At 38.5% G+C, this 18,682-nt stretch overlaps 1 protein-coding gene across 1 annotated transcript; it reads right to left on the bottom strand.

The window, feature by feature from the left end:
• Window positions 1-8,300: 8,300 nt before the first annotated feature.
• LOC111903129 (expansin-A10) lies at window positions 8,301-9,800 on the bottom strand. Its single transcript, XM_023898918.3, has 3 exons — window positions 9,581-9,800; window positions 9,174-9,486; window positions 8,301-8,946 (listed from the first exon to the last, which is right to left on the bottom strand). The coding sequence occupies exons 1-3, from the start codon at window positions 9,720-9,722 to the stop codon at window positions 8,640-8,642; spliced, it is 762 nt and encodes a 253-aa protein (XP_023754686.1). The 5' UTR covers window positions 9,723-9,800; the 3' UTR covers window positions 8,301-8,639.
• Window positions 9,801-18,682: the final 8,882 nt, after the last annotated feature.

Genomic DNA, 18,682 nt, shown 5'->3' with positions numbered 1-18,682 from the left:
ATAGCTCCTTCTGACGCTCGAACTCGCCGAGTACCACAATGGACTCGCCGAGTTGAGGCCTACTCGTCGAGTCCACTATGGAACTCGCCGAGTTCATCAGGCAGAAGGACAAAATTCGAATTTTGCAATCAACAAACAAGCAACCAAGGCATCAATTCAATAGAAACCAATCAAGGCTCTGATACCACTGATGGGTTTGAGCCATAAGAACATTCCTATTTTCACATACAAACCCTAATGCTTGGATCTAGGTTTCTCTAATTGAACATGCATTGTATCCAAGACTTTGATCAATAGATCTAGTATAATAACATAAGAAAACAGATCTAAAAGATTACCTTGAGTTGCTTGCTTGAATCTTCTTGTCCTTGAAGCTTAGAGTCATAATTTTCACTCCTCTAATGTCTTACAAACACCAACTTAGCAAGAGGATGATTAGAGAGAGAGGGAGGAGAGGGGAGGAAGTCGGCCAGGGTTTCTTCAAAAGCAAGAGTACCGATTTTCCTTGACCCCTAAGGTCTATTTATACTAATGAGGCTCCTAGGGTTTCACCCTTAAACCCTAATTGGATAACTTAGGCCCTAAGCAATCCAACCCCCTAATGATAAGCCTTGGACGAATTCTAGGTCTATCCAAAGCCCCAAAACCGTGCACCCCTTATCCATAAGGGATTATAGCCCAAAGTACAACAATTATACAATTGACAGTTTATGCCCCTTTATTCAATTAATCTCTTTAAGTCACCAAATTAATTCCTAATTAATTTATGACTTATATTAATCAAATAACAATATTATTATTCCTTATATTATACTCATAATATATTAATAATATTTCTTCTCTCATTATAAATCATCCTATCAAGTTGCTATGGTGAAGGCAACCCAAAAGGACCATGCACAACCGGGTCAAATACTTGCCTAATATAGTTGCAGCCTTAGACACTATTCCAACAGACACAACCATGATCCGCGACTCCAGACTCACCGAAAATTGCGGAACAACCACCTAGTTGTTTCCCTTTTTCAAAACCAAGGGCCTCACATGCCTCACGAACACCCTGGATCCCGCTGGAAAATTCCACGCTCTCGATAACTTTATCAATTACGCGAACGACCCCCTTCTCCAGTATCCATTGCAAACCACCTCAAGCGACATCACCATCAACATGATCACAAGCCAATTGATGTGGACACCTGGCCAAATTACTCGCTAGTGCACCTTTCTCCCGAGTAAGAGAACTCACTTGGCTTTCAATTCACTCTGATCGGTCCTCCAAAGTGGCCACATGATCTTCCAAAGCGGCCTTCAAGCAGGAAACAATACAATTCTGCTCAGAAATGACTCGTTGCTCAGCCTCTGACTCAAGGAGTTCCTCCCTTATGCCTGCCACGACACCTTGAAAAGCTTTCAATTGTTTTTCATTCATGCCGGTGCGGTAAACCAGGTCAGCGGCAGCAACTATAAGGTCAAAAGTCTGAGTCGCATCATAATGAAGGTCACCAGCCATACGAGAGCTTGACTGGCTCACAAGCGAATTCATTGTGGTCGGGGGTGAGCACAGCGGCCCCACTCTTGGGTGACAATGTCTTTCGATAGTAAGGAATCCCCACTAATTGCCCAGTCCTGGGCATAGGCCTCAGAAGATAAGGGGTGAAATGAAGTTCCTGTTCCGCCAATCGGGGAAGGATTCCCTAGATGGGAAGGACCTCCAAGTGAGCCTAGTGCACCCTCAAGCACAAAGACAGAATCGTGATCAACTGAGAGTGAACCAGTAAATGAAGAAGGTGGTGTCATTGAAGAACTAGGCACCACCACACCCTCCTTCTGCTCGGGCACATAAAACTTACTACTAAGAATACCATCGATACCACCAAAAAGCCTGGTCACGGACACAGTCCTATGCGCCTTACGAGGACGGAGACCCACATCATCAGATTTAGTCTCCTCGTCTAACGATGGCACCACATGCAAACTTCTCTTCCTCCGAATAGGGGGATTACTTTTCCCGTTTGTACTCTCGCAGGCAAACCAGAAGGAGCAGGAACTGGTTAACGAACTAGGGAAACGACTCCAACAACTGGCCGGGAAGGTGAAGCAGGTCCATTAGAACCAACATTTTCTCCTTCCACAAATAGCAATCTAGCAAACTCTCGCATGCATCTTTCAGATACAGGAGGGGGAAGAGCCTCTACAAGATCGATCTCCCGGTGATAAAGCTTACCCCGATAGTGACCGCGCAGGGCCATCTCCAAAGTAATTTCGACTTCAGCAACTGCGCAAATAAAATTCGAATATAAGGACTCATAAGCTAACAAGATACCCTGTTCCTACCCCATTTTCCTTTTTTTAAAAGGGGGGGGGGGGGAGAAGGAGACAAGTGGATACCGCATCTCACGACGTATAATTAAGCCATCTTCCCACGAGCTCTCTAGGCGGCACTCATACCAGCAGCAACAAGAACGGAATCTTCCCAGTTCTCCCCAACACCAGTGATGTTTCCTAGTCGTTTGCAGAGAGTTAGGTTACTCACAAACAATTTGGGAAGGCAGTCAAGAAAGTCTCGCATTCTGCGAAACCCACGCCCCACAAGGTTTCGGTTAACCCAAAGCCATTGCCCTTGCCAATTTTTTTGGGGCATCTTGTTCAAAGATTAACTGATGAATGCCTCGCCTTTTCGCCAAAGTACGAACACCAGAATTCGTAGTTGAACAAAAAAAATAACTGAAGACCCAGAAGGTGGGTATACGACCCAAAGATCGGCAAAACAGTTCAAAACCTACGATCTTATTAACAACGCTCGGGGTCAACTAGTCGACGAAAAAGCCATAGTGATCCACAAACATTGTTGAAGAAATCGGATGTCGGCAGGCGTAACCCCGCTTCGAATAAAGGGATCAGAACTCCCACCTTCTCTTGAGGGAAATCGTAGATCGACAACCCCTTTGCCGGAATCATTACACCATGCTCTGGTAAGAATCTAAAGTGATCCTGCAGAAGCCGAAATTCTTCTGCAGTAGAGTCTCTACCATAACGGTCCATTGTCGAAAAAAGATGAGCAATTGAAAATGGAAATTAACGGAATGCCCGGATTGATACAACAAAGGCAAAGTGGGGGTTTGAGGATGGAAAGCCTAGGGGAAAAGGGAGATTTAAAAGGCGAATCTGGCATCACGAGGGTGTTTGAGATTTTATTTAAAAATATCGTACTTATTTATTGACTTTTAAAATGTCAATAATTCAAAAAAATGTTTGGCAATATAAAAAAGAGTTTTAAAATTACTTCTCATTAACCTTTCAAAAATGAGATTTCAGTAAGTTCGAATTTCTAATTTTTCAAAACTCTTTATAATTTTTTGGTTTGTAGAAGACAAATAACCCTTAAAATATGTACAAGTTAAGACAAACATTTTAAAAAAAAAAGAACTTATTGACTTATTGATTTTTTTCCACAAAAAAAACTAATCCAAACAATTTTTAAAAAACTCATTTTTCTCATCACCATAAGTCAATAAGTCATTTTGCCTAAAAGTCAATTTGAAATTCAAAACGAAATCTCAAACACTCTCTAGATAGTATTCTTTTATAGGGATGTCAAAAAGTCTCGTGGGACCCCGTTCCCATGGGGGCCCCGTCCCATTTGGGGAATTTTTCTTTAAATAAATCGGGGGCGGGGGCAAGGTTAACACCCGTTTTAATTTCGGGGGCGGGGGCGGTGATAGGCAATCCCGTCCCGAAACCCCCACGGGGGCCCCGTTAATAAATTACACATATATTTACATATATTAAATATATAAATATAATAAACTATAACATGATTTTGAGGTTCCAAAATTCATCAGAAAACATGTTTTTAAATTGTTAGTATAATGTTTTTAAGATGCTATAACTTTTTTTATTTTTAACATGTAAAATTCTACTATACATAATTATTTGTTATCTAAAAAATAGTTTTTTTAGCGTAAATAACAGCTTATTTTAGTCAAAAAAAAAAGACAACCAAAAATCAATCGGGAACAGGGGAACGGGGGTGGGGGCGGGGGTAATAAAGGGGATTCGGGGGTGGGGGCGGGGGTATGAAGGATGAATATTTCGGAGGCGGGGGCGAGGATGGGGGAACAAGGAAATTTCGAGGGCGGGGGCGGGGGATGCACTTCCCGTCCCGTTTGCCCCTCTTGACATCCTTATTCTTTTATGTGTTTTGAAACCAATTGAAACCAATTGTATTTATACACAATTAGGAGGGGCAAAATGGTAATCAATGACCAAAAACCTAGTTCTAATGACCAAAACAAAAAAATATAAATAAAAATGTCTGGATTTCGAACGAGACCCAAAGTATCTCCAGGATTTTTAATCAATCTTCCAACCTAATCCTTACCCTGTTGTGTCATATAAAAAACAAACTCCTAAATGCTATCATCGTTTTAGTTGTTTGTTTGTTTGGAAGGCGAGAAATGCAGTAGCATTAATGAAAAGAAGTATATCATATTCAAAGTAGCGCAAGTGATTCAACTAGATCAAATATAAAGCAAAACTTTAGATTACTATCGTAAGGATGCTCCCATTTGTGAGCATGTTATCTCTAGTTGTACATTGCACTCTAGCATTTTGTTGAGTTTTTTTAATAAAATATCTTCATAGTATGAAAAAAACCCCTAAGCCTAGACAGGACCGGTATATGCCAGTCTTCGATGAGCCTGATTATGTGTCAAAATAAATTTTGTTGGGTTAGAATACCTCTCAATAAAACAACACGTCAACATACACATTTATGTTGATTGCTATTTTAAAACTTCCAAACCTAACACTAAAAATTACATACAATGGTGTAAATTAATGACATTTTCTTAGTTTAACCTTGCACTAAAACAACGTCATATTTTTAATACTTTAATAAAAAATAAACCTTTAACTTTATTATTTTACCATTAAATTAATAAAATTTTTCTATTCTAATAAATAAATAAGTTTATCCTTCATGATAAGTGTCACAATATTAAAAATCCTTATTAATATTATATGTCACTTATCATGTCATATGTCAACCTATTAATTCTCTATTTTAAAATTTAAATTTTAAATTTCGCATTGTAATTATATTAAATTAATAATTTATTTTTCATTTTAAATTTTAAATTTCACACTCTAATTACATTAAATTAATATCATTAGAATAAACAATCAAATAAAATTAATATATATTATAAGGTGATATAATTTCATGTATTTATTTAAATCAAAGATTATAATTTTTACTAAAAAAATTCTCTTAATTAATAATTTATTTGAAATAATTAAATAATAATTTTAAGTTTTTACTATAAAAGTTTAATTAATTTTATAACCGTGGTTCTCACGGGTTATAAACTAATATACAAATAAAGGTAATCAACTTCACTCTATTTCTTTAATATATATTATATGTATTTTCCAAGTAATACAATTGTTCATATACATATTCATCGTCTGTTGATTTATTTATTTTCAATATCTTCTTAGTGTTTTATACCTTCGAAACATAAACTAATTTTTTTGGAAATGCAAAAATATCATTAAAAGAGGGGACACGAATAGCAAGTGGCTAAACCGTGACCAAAATTTCAATGAGAAAAGAAAATGGCAAAGAAGGAAAGAAACATAAAGAAAAGGAACAATGAATTATAGTTTTAGATGTTCGAATGGCGAGCAACTCCAATCGATCCAATTCCCGCACCCATGAGAATTCATGTGATTGCACCATGAAAAGGAAGGGGCAATGATGTTGTCTGCTACAATAGTTGGATTAGCTTTGATATTCTTGAATACCTTGTCATTCCTAGCAAGCCAAATAAACCAAATTATGCAGAATATGATTGAACTTCCAATGGATTTTCTTTTTATGCAGTAATCCCAACATGAGATTGTGTCTAAGAGATCTAGAATTCCAGTGTATCTCCTATCATGTAAACCACACCAATTAAAGATCCACGATTGAATAGTTTGAGCGAATTCGTAGTGAAGGAAAAGATGTTCCACCAATTCCGTGCTTTTGTTACATAAGAGACATGTCTGGTTTGGAATGTGCAGACCCTTGGTCAATAGTGATTCTGCCACCGGAATCATGTTCAATACATTGCGCCACACAAAACATCGGACTTTTAGTGGTATGAGTTTTGACCAACATATAGTGGGACCTTTATATGAGATTAACTTGGAATCTATAAGACGCCTCATGCAATTGAATTTGTATTCCCTACATGTTATCAATCCAAACCTAAAACCATAAGAGCTAGTAGTCACATTGATTTCTAAGTCGCCAATGTTCTTATAGAGATGTAACAATTCTTGCAGTTCAATGGGGTTATCATGTTTCCAAACCCAGGAGAATCCACATTCAAATAGTCGATCACAAGGAGACAACATTTGATCGATTCAAGAGCATATAGATGAGGATATTTTTGTTGAAAGGGAGTTGTGTCACACCAAACATCTTTCCAAAAAAGAGATTTCTAAAATCAGAACCTGGGATAAGGTTAAAGAGTTGTTGACTGTCAATATTTATGACATCAAGAGCCACTACAACTTTGGAGATATTACACCAAACTCCAACGTATGTCTTTTAGGCTATGTAAGTAGCATGTTTCTTTCTCAGATTGTGAATGCTAGAAATTACCTTGATTATTTTTTATTTTTTTTTAATTGAATGAGTTGAGTGGGTTGAAAAAGATAGGGTTTCCGTGTGTTGTAGGTTGAGAAAGATGCATAAAAATAAAAGAGAAAAATTGATATGACAACGGGTTCAGTGAGTTGGGAGGGAAATACTCCCCCCCTCCCTAAATGATGAATTGCAGCCTTTTGCAATTGAACATGTGTTTTCAAAGTGCCCGATGAATCAAACAATGTCATCCTTCATTAAATCTCATTTGAATTTGATGAGTTGAAAGAGAAGTCGTCAAGACCAGACGCTTTTTCAGACGCTTTTTCACCGCCACGAAACATAAACTAATCCTTATATATTTATTGCATCCAACTTTTTAGTTATTTTGATACATTCACAATATATACTATTAAGTTTATTTAGTTATATATTTATTGCATTCATTTTATTAGTTATTTTGACACATAAAAGTATATAATATTAAATTCATATAACACGAATGGTAGTTATGGGCCTGGTCCGGGCTGGAGAAACGATACCAACGAGTGAACAATCTTTTTTCTTGTATATTTATTTACATGTTGTTATTTGTCTAAAATTATTCGACTTTATAAACCATAATATTTTCGTGATATTTTACTAGAAAATTAATCATTTTGCAAAGCCTAATAATCAATGATAACCGATGAGCAAATCCTCCAATTGTAAAATAGCAAATTACAGGAAATAGCAACATATTTTTTTTCTTTTTCCATTTTATTTTTTTTCTTTTTCTTTTTTATTTTACTATATTGTTATTTTTTTTTTATGTATAATAGCAATACACATACATACTGATAATAGCAATATATCAAATATAGTTTATTGCTATTTTTATGTATAATAGCAATACATGTACATACTAATAATAGCAATATGTAACCTTCAATGCTAACGTACTTGTAATTTTTTTACTCATAAGAATATACTACCAGTACATACTTACATTTTTAACTCATAACAATCTACTACTGAATACTGATAATACCTTACTTGCGAAAGCAACATATTTATATTTTTGTGTCTATAATAGCAATATGTGACATATAAAATACGACATATATACACAGTAACGAAATATAAGTAAATTGCTATTATAGGTAAAGAAGATATAGTACATTCTGTAAAACGAATGTTTTCGGCTGCTTTGAAAAACAATATATCAATAAATACTTAAATAGTATTCATGTCATATTTTTTGTATATAATAAGTTTATCAATATGGAATACAATCAATTTATTCTAGCATGTTATCTAACTTCACTTTGTAATGCATATCATAAGAAGTGACTAAAGTATATACCATCATTATATGAACATTTTGCAATATAGTTCAAGATATGCATAAAAACAGTCTAGTTATTCATATGGTTAAAATCGTCTTACATATGCCCTTGTATAAACTCAAAACAAGCAATTTGATTATCATGTTTCAATAATTGTACTATGAGCTTGGGAATTTGTACATCAAACTCTTAAATTTGCACAACAAAGAGTTTGCATTTCTTATACTAGTGAATTCGATCATTTTTGGGTAAAAAAGACATCATTAAATTGTGCCACATGACAAGTAATATTGTACTTTGAGCATATTAATTAAACACCAACAAAAATAACATAGTAATAATAAACGAGTCACTTTCCATTACCAACATAAAAAAACATGAATTTACAACTTACTACCTCAACAATAAAAGCCATTACAAATAAGGACATTTAGTCAACTACTACCACTACAGTACTACTAGCGGGTGGTTAAAGTCCACCACTGCCCTCCGTTGCTTTAATTTTAGAAAGAAAAAAAAATAGAGGTACCCTTGGCCCTTGGGTACCATAAAAACCAAAATGACCAAATTGACCTTTTCCAAAATAAGCCTCTCTGAGTCATAAATTGTAGCAGTAACTAAATAATAATTTATATGCCGCTACCGTATTAGGTATGGAGGGTAGATATGTCTTTTCAGTGAAACTGGGCACCACTGAAGGTCTGACCGAAGGACCAACGGGCAGGGGCAACATTGTATGAAACAACAGTTCGACCATCACTTGTGGTGACCTTAAAAGACAAAGACTGCCCGTTGAGGTAAGAGTTGGATTGCCAATTTTGCCCCCAGTTCCGAGACATTTGCTGCCACCCTGTCCTTGACCCTTTGACCGCCACCGCATGAACGTCACCGGCGCCACCCACGTTTGTAATCAACACCAGATTGAAGTACGAGTGCCCATTTATCTGAAACCTAATTCCACCCCTTCTCCGACATGGTACCCTACAAAACAGATCCCAAATGTTTAGCAAACGTATTTACCATATTACCCCTGAGGGTATTTTGGTAATTTTGAGAAAAGCAAAATTACAAATGAAGAACTTAAACGTTATTACATTGACGCAAACTGAAATTTGCCGAAGTATCATATGAGGGTGTTTTAGTTAATAACATGTTAACAAAGGTGAAAAGACCAAAATACCCCTAAGGGAAATATGTGGTTGCAGTACCTTTTGTAAGCAACAGGGACGATTCCGGCTTTGAATTGGGCAATGTGTTGAAAGATAGGCTGAGAAAGGTCGAAGTGGTGATTTGGAGGGTTGCACCACCCGCCGTTGTTGTTAGGTAAGGCGTTGTTCGGTGGGCAGAAGTTGGTGGCGGTGACGACAATGGTCGCCGGCAAACACCATTTAGCGTCGTTTACGCATTTAATCGCAAAGCAAGAGCCACAGCTTAAACCATTGTTGAACATAGCTGTACTTAGCGCTGCTGTGTTTGTACCATACCCTTGACTGTATAAATTCCCATATCCACAAGCTCCACCTGCTCACAATTCAGTCGATAAATTTAATCAAAGAGCTCAAACGGAAAGTAGTCGGAAAGAAATTGGATACGGAAGGATGAAACTAGAAAGTACCCATTGTTCCAGATGCATCGCCGCCGCCGTAGAAGGTTGCATGGGCGTTTTTCCAGCCAGCTCCGCCGCCGCGGCCGCCTCTGCCGTGAACAGGGGAGAGGATTGCGAGAAAACCCAGAAAGAAAATAGCTAAAAGTGCCATGGATTTTGAATTGAAATGGTGATGTAGAGAATTTGGGAGTGGTGGCAGAGGATATAAATAAGAGAATTTACTGTATTGGCGCACAGTGATGTATGAACGTCGCAACTAATTCACGCAGGCTAAAGCTGTTGTTGGGGACCAATTCATATTTAAAATTCTGGACCATAATTTGGGTGGATTAATTTTCCGCTTCGGAAAAATAATCAAAATGATTTTAATTTATATAAACATATCTTTAATATATAAATATATAGAGAAAATTACAAATATAACTAAAACCTTTAATTACTTTGTAAAAAAATAGCCAAAAAAAACCTCATTACAAAAATAGTCTGTAAAATCACAGATGAATTAAGTCATTCTACGATTTGACAAAGTCATCTGCGAACGTACAAGTCGCTAAAGCACATTCATTCTTTAGCGACTTATACGTTCGCAAATGGACTAGTTCATCTGCTATTTCACATTCTATCTGCGATTTCATCTTTTTCGTAGCTATAAAATCGTAATTTTTTTGTTTGTTTTATTTTTCACACATTTCTTTTGAGAACTTTCTCTTTGGAAGTACTATGGACGATTTGACAAAACAAATATTCATTCATTTTATTAAAAAAAATTTAAACAAAAATTTTCAAATAAATAACAACAAAAGTGATAATTTTTTGCAAAAATCTATATATCATATGGTTGTTTCCTAGTTAAACTCTATCAATTTCGTAGTGAAAAATTAAAAAAAAAACAAACAAACAAAATCGCAGATGAACTGAGAGGAAATCGCAGATGAACCGATTTTAATCACTTGTACCGCTTATTTATACCAAAAAAATCATTTGCAAACGTACAAGTCGCTAAAGAACAATCAAAATCGCAAATGGATTAAGTCCATCTGCGATTTCACCATGCCATCTGCAAACGTACAAGTCGCTAAAGAACATCCGTGCAGATCTCCCCGCAACGGAATGGGAACCAGGTCGACCAGATACCGCTCTTCAAACAACCTCAATACGCAATCCCGGAAGACCTCTGATGCTCGCACCGACCGGTCATCCGCAATCTCAACCTCTAGAGGGCAATCCAACATGCCCGAGGACTCAGGGAACTTCTTGCTAAGCGCAAGAGAAACAAATGATCGGGTAGCCCCCGAATCAAACAATACCTGAAATAGGATACCGTTCACATGGAACGATCCTAAACAAGGCACATACATGTAACATATCAAAATCACAACAACATAACATAAAAGCATAGATAAGAAATTATACCCGTCACCACATCGGGTGTGGCGCGTGCCTCCTCTGTAGTCAGCTGAAAGGTCCGACTCCTCACCATTGGAGCCTCCGACTTGACCTGTCGGCCATCTGGGATCCGCAGGGTCGCTGGGGCTGGCGCCTTCACCGACGCTGTTACTGTCAACTGAGGGCAATTGGCCCTCTTGTGGCCCCTCTGGTTGCAATGGAAACAAAGCAACTCATATGTCTGAACAACCAGAGCAGGGACAGTACAATCCCTGGTAAAGTGTCCCGTCTTGCCGCACTTGTAGTAGCTCGATGATCCCAATCTACACGCTCCCTCGTGCGACCTGCCGCATTTCCCGCAGCGACCCGGTCCTCCTTGGCCTTTCGGCCTACCATCTGATCCTTTGGGCTTCTTCCTCGAAGCCCCAGCCACCTGCCCCGCCTCTGCCTTCCTCTTCTGGATATGCTCCAAATCAATCTCCCTCTCCCTTGCCCTGACAATCATGGACTCCAGGGTAGGGCAAGCTAAAAAGCTAACATGCTCTCGGATGTCAGCCCGTAGCATGTCATGGTAGCGGGTCCTCCTTATATCCTCATCACCTGCATACTGGGGCACTAACAACACCCTCTCCCGGAACTTAGCGGTGATCTCCGCCACAGTCTCCGTCGTCTGCCTCATATCTAAAAACTCTCTGGTCAGCTGCTGGAGCTCGACAGCCGGTGAGAACTCTGCCGTGAACCTAGTCACAAAGTCCGACTAGGTCATAACCTCAACAGCCGAGGCTCCCAATGAGTCACCGACGGACTCCCACCAATCTCTAGCTTGGTCTCGTAAACACCCTGCTGCATACCTCACTTTCGACCCCTCAGGGCAGAAGCTAATCAACTACGCAGACTCAATGTCTGCAATCCATCGTCTGGCCGCAATGGGGTCCTTAACCCCATGGAAATCTGGTGCACCACTGCCTCTGAAGTCCTTAAAGGACAGTGTGCGGGATCCTGACTGGCCTGACGCCATATCACTCCTGAACGCCCTAAGGCGGTCCTCCATCAGCTCGACTATCCCTTCCTTGATCGACCCGAAGACGATAGGGGTCGACTCAAGGATGCCTCTAGTGATATCTAACGTGATGAACTCGCGTAGGCTCTCATCAACTAGCTCAGACCCTGAACCCGAACCCGATCCCGCTCCTGAACTGCCAACTGCTGGCCTCGGATGTAGTACCACCATTCTGCAATACACCATAATAATCATCAGCGATACTACACACTAGAGGGATTACATCTACCACGAGTTCCTTGGTCTTGCCTTAACCTTCCTTGACTCGAGTACGGATCCTCTACTTTCAGTAGTACGGGCCCATACTACCTTCCACATCTATCCGTACTTTCCTCAAGGACTGCTTCGACTCCACCAAGTCCCTTCATCACTACTGCTCTCTGTTATCCTCATCCTAGGCTTGCCTAGGGAACTTCCGACCCTACCCTAATCAGTCCTCAGCTGCCGAAGTTCTCTGTGTGATGGTGCTTAGCCATCACTTGGATACAATCACATGCAACAAGGCTCAGATAATCCTTCGAGTAAGGGACCCACCCCTACCACGGTTAGGACTCACACAAGAGCTACGAAATAAAGTCAAACCCCTCACTCTGAGATTATCCGACCCTGATCGTATGTGACCTAATGTATCCACCTGATAGCTAACCCTCATCACCCGAAGTCCCTCAAAGCACAAAGCAAGCAACATTCAGACGAAGAGGGAATAATATCAACAATCACATCCTCAAAGCAGGAACTACACTAGCATACAATGCTAAGCTCACACTATCAGGCATAACCTATACAGGCTACCCTACTGCTGTCTACACAATACTAGCATGCAGTTTTCATAAGCAGGAACACATATAACAAGAACATTGTAACATCCAAAATTTCAAAACAATTAAAACTTTTCAAAATCATCCATTTTATTAACGTTGTTACAAAAAGGTTTTCAATACATTATTAAACAGAGTAATTTCCCAGGTTCATATCATAAACACCAACGCGAGGAACGGTACGATCACGCCTTTGCCTTGCCACAGACTCTTGAGAACCTGAAACATAAAACCACAACTGTAAGCCCGAAAGCTTAGTGAGATACCCCCAGAATACCAACCACATATACGCCTTTCCAGGCCCTGACCTTCCGGTCCATGTGTCTCAGGGGACTTCCGTCCCTGCTGGGTAAACCTTCCGGTCCTACCCACGCCGACCTTCCGGTCCATCACACAACATATCGCCTTCCGGCCCATAACATATTGCCTTCCGGCCCATAATATAATCGCCTTCCGGCCCATGACATACATAGCACATATAACAAATAACTTACCACGTATAGCATAAATATCACATATCATATCATTACTCTAAACAAGATACCGGTCTGGCCGGTCACTAGCATAACATTACCCTATGAATCAGTCAACATACTAAATGCATACATACGCCTTTCCAGGCCATGACCTTCCGGTCCACATAGTAATGCCTTTCGGCCCATAACATGTATTGCCTTCCGGCCCATAACATATGACAACTGACAACTACCCGGATTTCCATCCGATAAAAGGGTTGGCATTGGTGCCATAAACCCTAGCGATATAGTGAGGATAACTCACCTCGAAACTGCCGACTGAACAGATAGCTCAAGCTGCTCCGATCACTGATACGATCTCCACCTCTGGACAGCCACCAATGCCCTGAACTCAAACAATAAACAACAATTACCAAAATACCCCTGGAACCACTGGTCAATCCTTGGTCAAAGACACGGTCAAGGTCAACCCCTGACTGACCCTACTCGCCGAGTCAATCCTATGACTCGCCGAGTCCCCATACTCAGAACTTCGCTTAACCCGCGACCTAACTCGCCGAGTCACCCCACGACTCGCCGAGTTCAACGACTCTGAGTCCACTCGCCCTTGACTCACCGATTCCTTAAGATTCCCTTTCTACACGTCGAGTATCCCCTTTTTACTCGACGAGTTCCTCCTGGAAGAATCGCGGGGCCACCCCGACTCAACTCGCCGAGTCTGAAGAACAACTCGACGAGTCCCAGTTAATCTTCAAGCTACTCGCCGAGTCTGTTCATCGACTCGGCGAGTCCATGCCATGCAACCGCTCAACTGCATCCTGGGATAGTTATGGTTCCGAAGTACACAAGCATGGGACCTTCTGGACCTCTAAAGGTCCTAATACAGGGTTATATTCGTTCGGGTAACAAGGTAATAATCCATCTAATCACCAAATGGGTTCCATAAACCCTAGATCCATGCACACATCAATATAACAGAATGATTTGAAATGTTACCTGAATAACGCACTCTCTGTGTCCCCAAACCTCAGAACTCGAATCCCTTGCAGTTCCTTTTGTTGGGTTTTGAGCATTCTAACGCTTCCTAAGTGTACATGCAACCCTAAATACCTTGGATCTATGTTTTCTCTATTATACATGCAAATAAGAACTTCCAAGGTATTATCCTAATCTAGCATACAAAACAATAACTATAGCAAGATAGAATACATACCTCTTTGGTGTAAAAAGTCTTCATGAAGCTTGAGTGCCTAGTGCCCCAAGTGTGACACCTCAAATGGAATCACAATCATCAAAACACTTAGAATAACTTGAGAGAATTCTTACAACTCATGAAATCGGCTAGCCCTCTCTAGAATAATACTAGTGGCCGATTTTGCCAAGAATAATATCTTTATATAGTGTTACAATTAGGGTAAACTCTTAATTGTCATGGCTTTCCATTTCCTTGGATCCATGGGTTCAAATACACCATGGAGCATCCATGAACCATCTTATGGGTTTTAGCCTAACTTGATTATCCATGGAGCATTAGCCCACTATACAAGTATGGATGATTTACACAATCAACCCATATATTTAATTAGTCTTCTTTTGATCACTTAATTAATCCTAGATTAATTCTTGATCAATACTAATTAAATAATCTTATTATTCTTATTATTAATATACTAGAACTTATAATATATTAATAACCATAAGTGTCTTATTTCTCTCATTCAAGTGCATGATGGTATGCAACCCAAATGGACCATGCCGGGTCGGGTCAAGTCTTACCAATTTTAGTTATGGACTTAGACATTAATCCAACAGTCTCCCACTTGGATAAGTCTAAAACTATTATTGCGTATGACTTCAGGAACCAACCGGCAATCGTAGCTCTCAAAAGCTTCTGTCGAACTCTGACCTTGTCGATGAACTCTGACCTTTGTCAATGACTTGTCCATTAGATAAGGGATCATATATTCCTCCATTCTAGATATCATATGGACTGAGACATGGATTATAATCATTCTCTCTGTCCATTTGTTGTTTCCCGATTTCCGATTTATGACAACTGACTAATTGAACAAATCAAATCAGTCCTGGCCCGGCCGAGCACTTCCATTTGTCATCATCAAATCATCGAGGGGCCCACAGATATCGCTTTTATCTCGAAGGTAAAAGGAACGGATAAACTTCGACTCATATGGCTTGTTCTACTACTTGTTGAATCATACACAAAAGCACGTTTTATAGCACAGAGTTACCAAATGCGGTTTCGTGCAATCAATGTACTATCAACTCATAGTAACAACTCATATCTCTAGGTTTGAAGAATATAAGATATTATCGTCTCATGATCACTCGTGATAAAATCCATGAAGTGATTCCAATGAGCGCGGGTTGAATCCAATACTCAGAACTTATGAGCACTCATGATTGTTGTAGCCTTGTCCAACACCTTAGACCTCTACAACCCATCATGACAGTCTTAATTCATATCTACTTCCAACATATGACCGACTGTGGATGGTTTGAATAACTTAGTCATTCCGGAAGAATAACCTAGTTTATTCGGGAAGTCAAAACATGCAAAGTGAAACACAATAATAATAGAATCCAATATGGTCTCAGAACTTATGAATATAAATAAAACACCTTTTATTTATCACCATATGATTACACATTATTCATTGTATACTGTTTCAGCTATCAACTTTATTCTTGAATTTAAAACAATAGTTGTCCCATGCTCCAAGCATGTACACTATGTTTTTTAAACACTAGTCATGCCATACACCAAGTATGCATACTATGTTTGTCTATGATCTTTACTTTGTGAACTAGATCAATTGAACATTACTTCAAATGATTCTCTTTTCACACTCCCAAATGCTTACTGCAAATGCAAGAATTCCAAATTCATGCCATTTACTGAAATTTGTTAGATTCTAAACTTATATGCATTGATCCTCTTGTAATTATTATGCACAAAGTCATAAAGACTTGACAACAAACATTACAGAGCATTCCAAAGGAGATCAGTTCCTTGGAAATATCCTTCTTGCATTAAGTTTCCTTAATCTTACACAGATTGAAAAATTCTAACTTTGAAACATCTCCAGATTCCATTTTGACTATCACTTCTGAACAAGAGTTGCCTCCTTACAGACTATGTCAATATGGTCCTTCCAGAATTATCACTATACTTCCAATTGTCCTTGAGTAACCAATCTTTGGTAAACCTTAGATTGTCCTCGACAATTGTTTAATCCTTTTAGTCATATCCAGTTCTAAACCTTTTTCCCTTCTTAATGCCTTGGGCATTTGGAAAATTTTAGAACGGATGATTATAGCACATGTAATCGATCCTATATCCGAAGCATATGGGACACGATTCATGATGTCTCACATAAAGACTAAACCAGTCTTTTGCTATAATATGTCCATTTCTATTTGCCAAGTTCTCATAATTCAGATTATGAAAAGGGATGCCGTAATCATAATCGAATTTTAGAACGCAAATAATGGACCCATATACAGAATTTCCTTATGTTGAGCCATTCCAACATGAAATTCATATATATATATATATATATATATATCCTTGACTAAATGATTAAAACCTCAGATCTAAACCTTATAGATTTGATATGAAGTATAATTTTCTCTCCCTTAATTATAGCAAAACAACTTTTCCCCAATTGAATTTTTTTTGTTTTCTATAATTAACATTGCTAACTTGCAATACTTATCATAATTATCATGCTCCCACTAACATGATGATTATTAGCATAACACTTATGCTCCCACTAGCTTTGACATGTACTCAGAAATCAGCTGGACTTCTAGAAATCAATACGTCATTGACTTTCTTACCAAAGTTCAGATTTCTGATGCTAGATTGTTTTGATAAAGTTGTATCAAAATCATACACCTTCCCTTAGATAGCACACTTGTGAGTCTAAACAATTATGAAGAGGTATGCCGTAATCATAATGGTTAGACCTTTTTGCCACTTCTCACAAGTCCATATTAGTGTGCCGGTTAACCACACGCGCTCCACTAACGACTTTGAGAATGCAAATATCACAATTGCTATCTAGCTAAAATCTACTTAGTGAAAGTGTTTCCTCACCATCATTTTCATGAATCGGAGAGAAACCTTATGACACTTAGATTTAATGGTGTATGTGTTCTTATCCATGTGAATTGTCAAAATCATAGTCACAAGACAAGGATAATGACAAATCCAAACTCATATGGATTGAACTCAATCTTAACTTCTTGCCACCTGGCAGCTCAAGGGCCTGCCATTGCTTCCAAGTTGTTGTGCAACAAATTGAGAACTCTAAGAACTCATATGCAAAACCAACTTTAACTGGAATGGGCACAGAATATGTCAACACGATAGGTTATAAACCTCAAGTCGTGTGCTAGTGAAGAACTTCAGGTTTTATTCTTGATTAGTTCTTGAGACTTTCAAGACCTTTAAGACTCCCACTGTCCTCTTGACCTATAAGACTCCCTTGTCAAACATCCAAGAGGTAGTGCGGATTCTAATCAAGAAAAACACTTTACCCAATTGGCCTAAGTTGGTCTTTGTTTTATCCAAAACATCACAACTTACCAATTTCAAATGTACAAGAGTAGAAAAATTTTACTCTTACATTTGACAAGTGTTTTAAACCTTCTTTAAGACATGTCACTCAAATGACAATCTTGGAGTATGACTCTAAGACTTGTATTGGAACGAAGTATGACTCATCTTCTTGATTTAACCATTTCAACAATTCAAGTTCCTCTTCTTAGTCATAAGAATGCACTAAGATTTCCTTAGAGAACTAATTGTGATATGGTTTCTTAATCATTAAGATGATCACAAACTGATACTAAAGTACTCTCCCATCTTTTCAGATTTGAGAAACTTTTATCCTTCTGCCTAATTTGATTCTTCTTATCGATCTTTTGTGGTGGACTTAATCAGTGCACAAGAATGTGTACTCGATCCCTTAGTCCTTTACTTGACTCACACATCCATGTGACCGAGTAATTAGTCTTAATTTTCCAATACTTGAAAGTTCTCATTCATCATGCTATACAACTTGCATGATTCCAAGTTCCGGTCCACTTGAAACTTGGGTGATGAGAATCTTTCCTTATTTGGTAAATTTAGACATTACCACAAATGAAAGAATCAATTTCATGTTTCCACTCTTGCTGTTAATGGAATCTTATAAGCAACAATTTTCTTTCCAAATGCCATTGTAAGGATATTTTAAAATAAATAAAATCAAAAAATTTCTTTTATTTTAAAACTTTGCGGAAAAACTTATCCTTACAATCCATATGAAAACTTGTTGTTATCTATTCCTAAGCAATATCTCAT

Source organism: Lactuca sativa, chromosome 8, assembly GCF_002870075.4.
Source record: "Lactuca sativa cultivar Salinas chromosome 8, Lsat_Salinas_v11, whole genome shotgun sequence".
NCBI classification, from domain to species: domain Eukaryota; kingdom Viridiplantae; phylum Streptophyta; class Magnoliopsida; order Asterales; family Asteraceae; genus Lactuca; species Lactuca sativa.
The sequence above is the reverse complement of the archived record's forward strand: the minus strand, read 5'-3'. Positions and strand labels throughout refer to the sequence as shown.

Bases quoted from the DNA above. Each gene is read 5' to 3' on its own strand.
- LOC111903129 (XM_023898918.3), bottom strand. From the start codon at position 9,722: ATGGCACTTTTAGCTATTTTCTTTCTGGGTTTTCTCGCAATCCTCTCC. The intron at 9,487-9,580 runs GTACTTTCTAGT...AATTGTGAGCAG, and splicing joins CGATGCATCTGGAACAATGG to GTGGAGCTTGTGGATATGGG. The intron at 8,947-9,173 runs GTACTGCAACCA...TCTGTTTTGTAG, and splicing joins GTCCCTGTTGCTTACAAAAG to GGTACCATGTCGGAGAAGGG.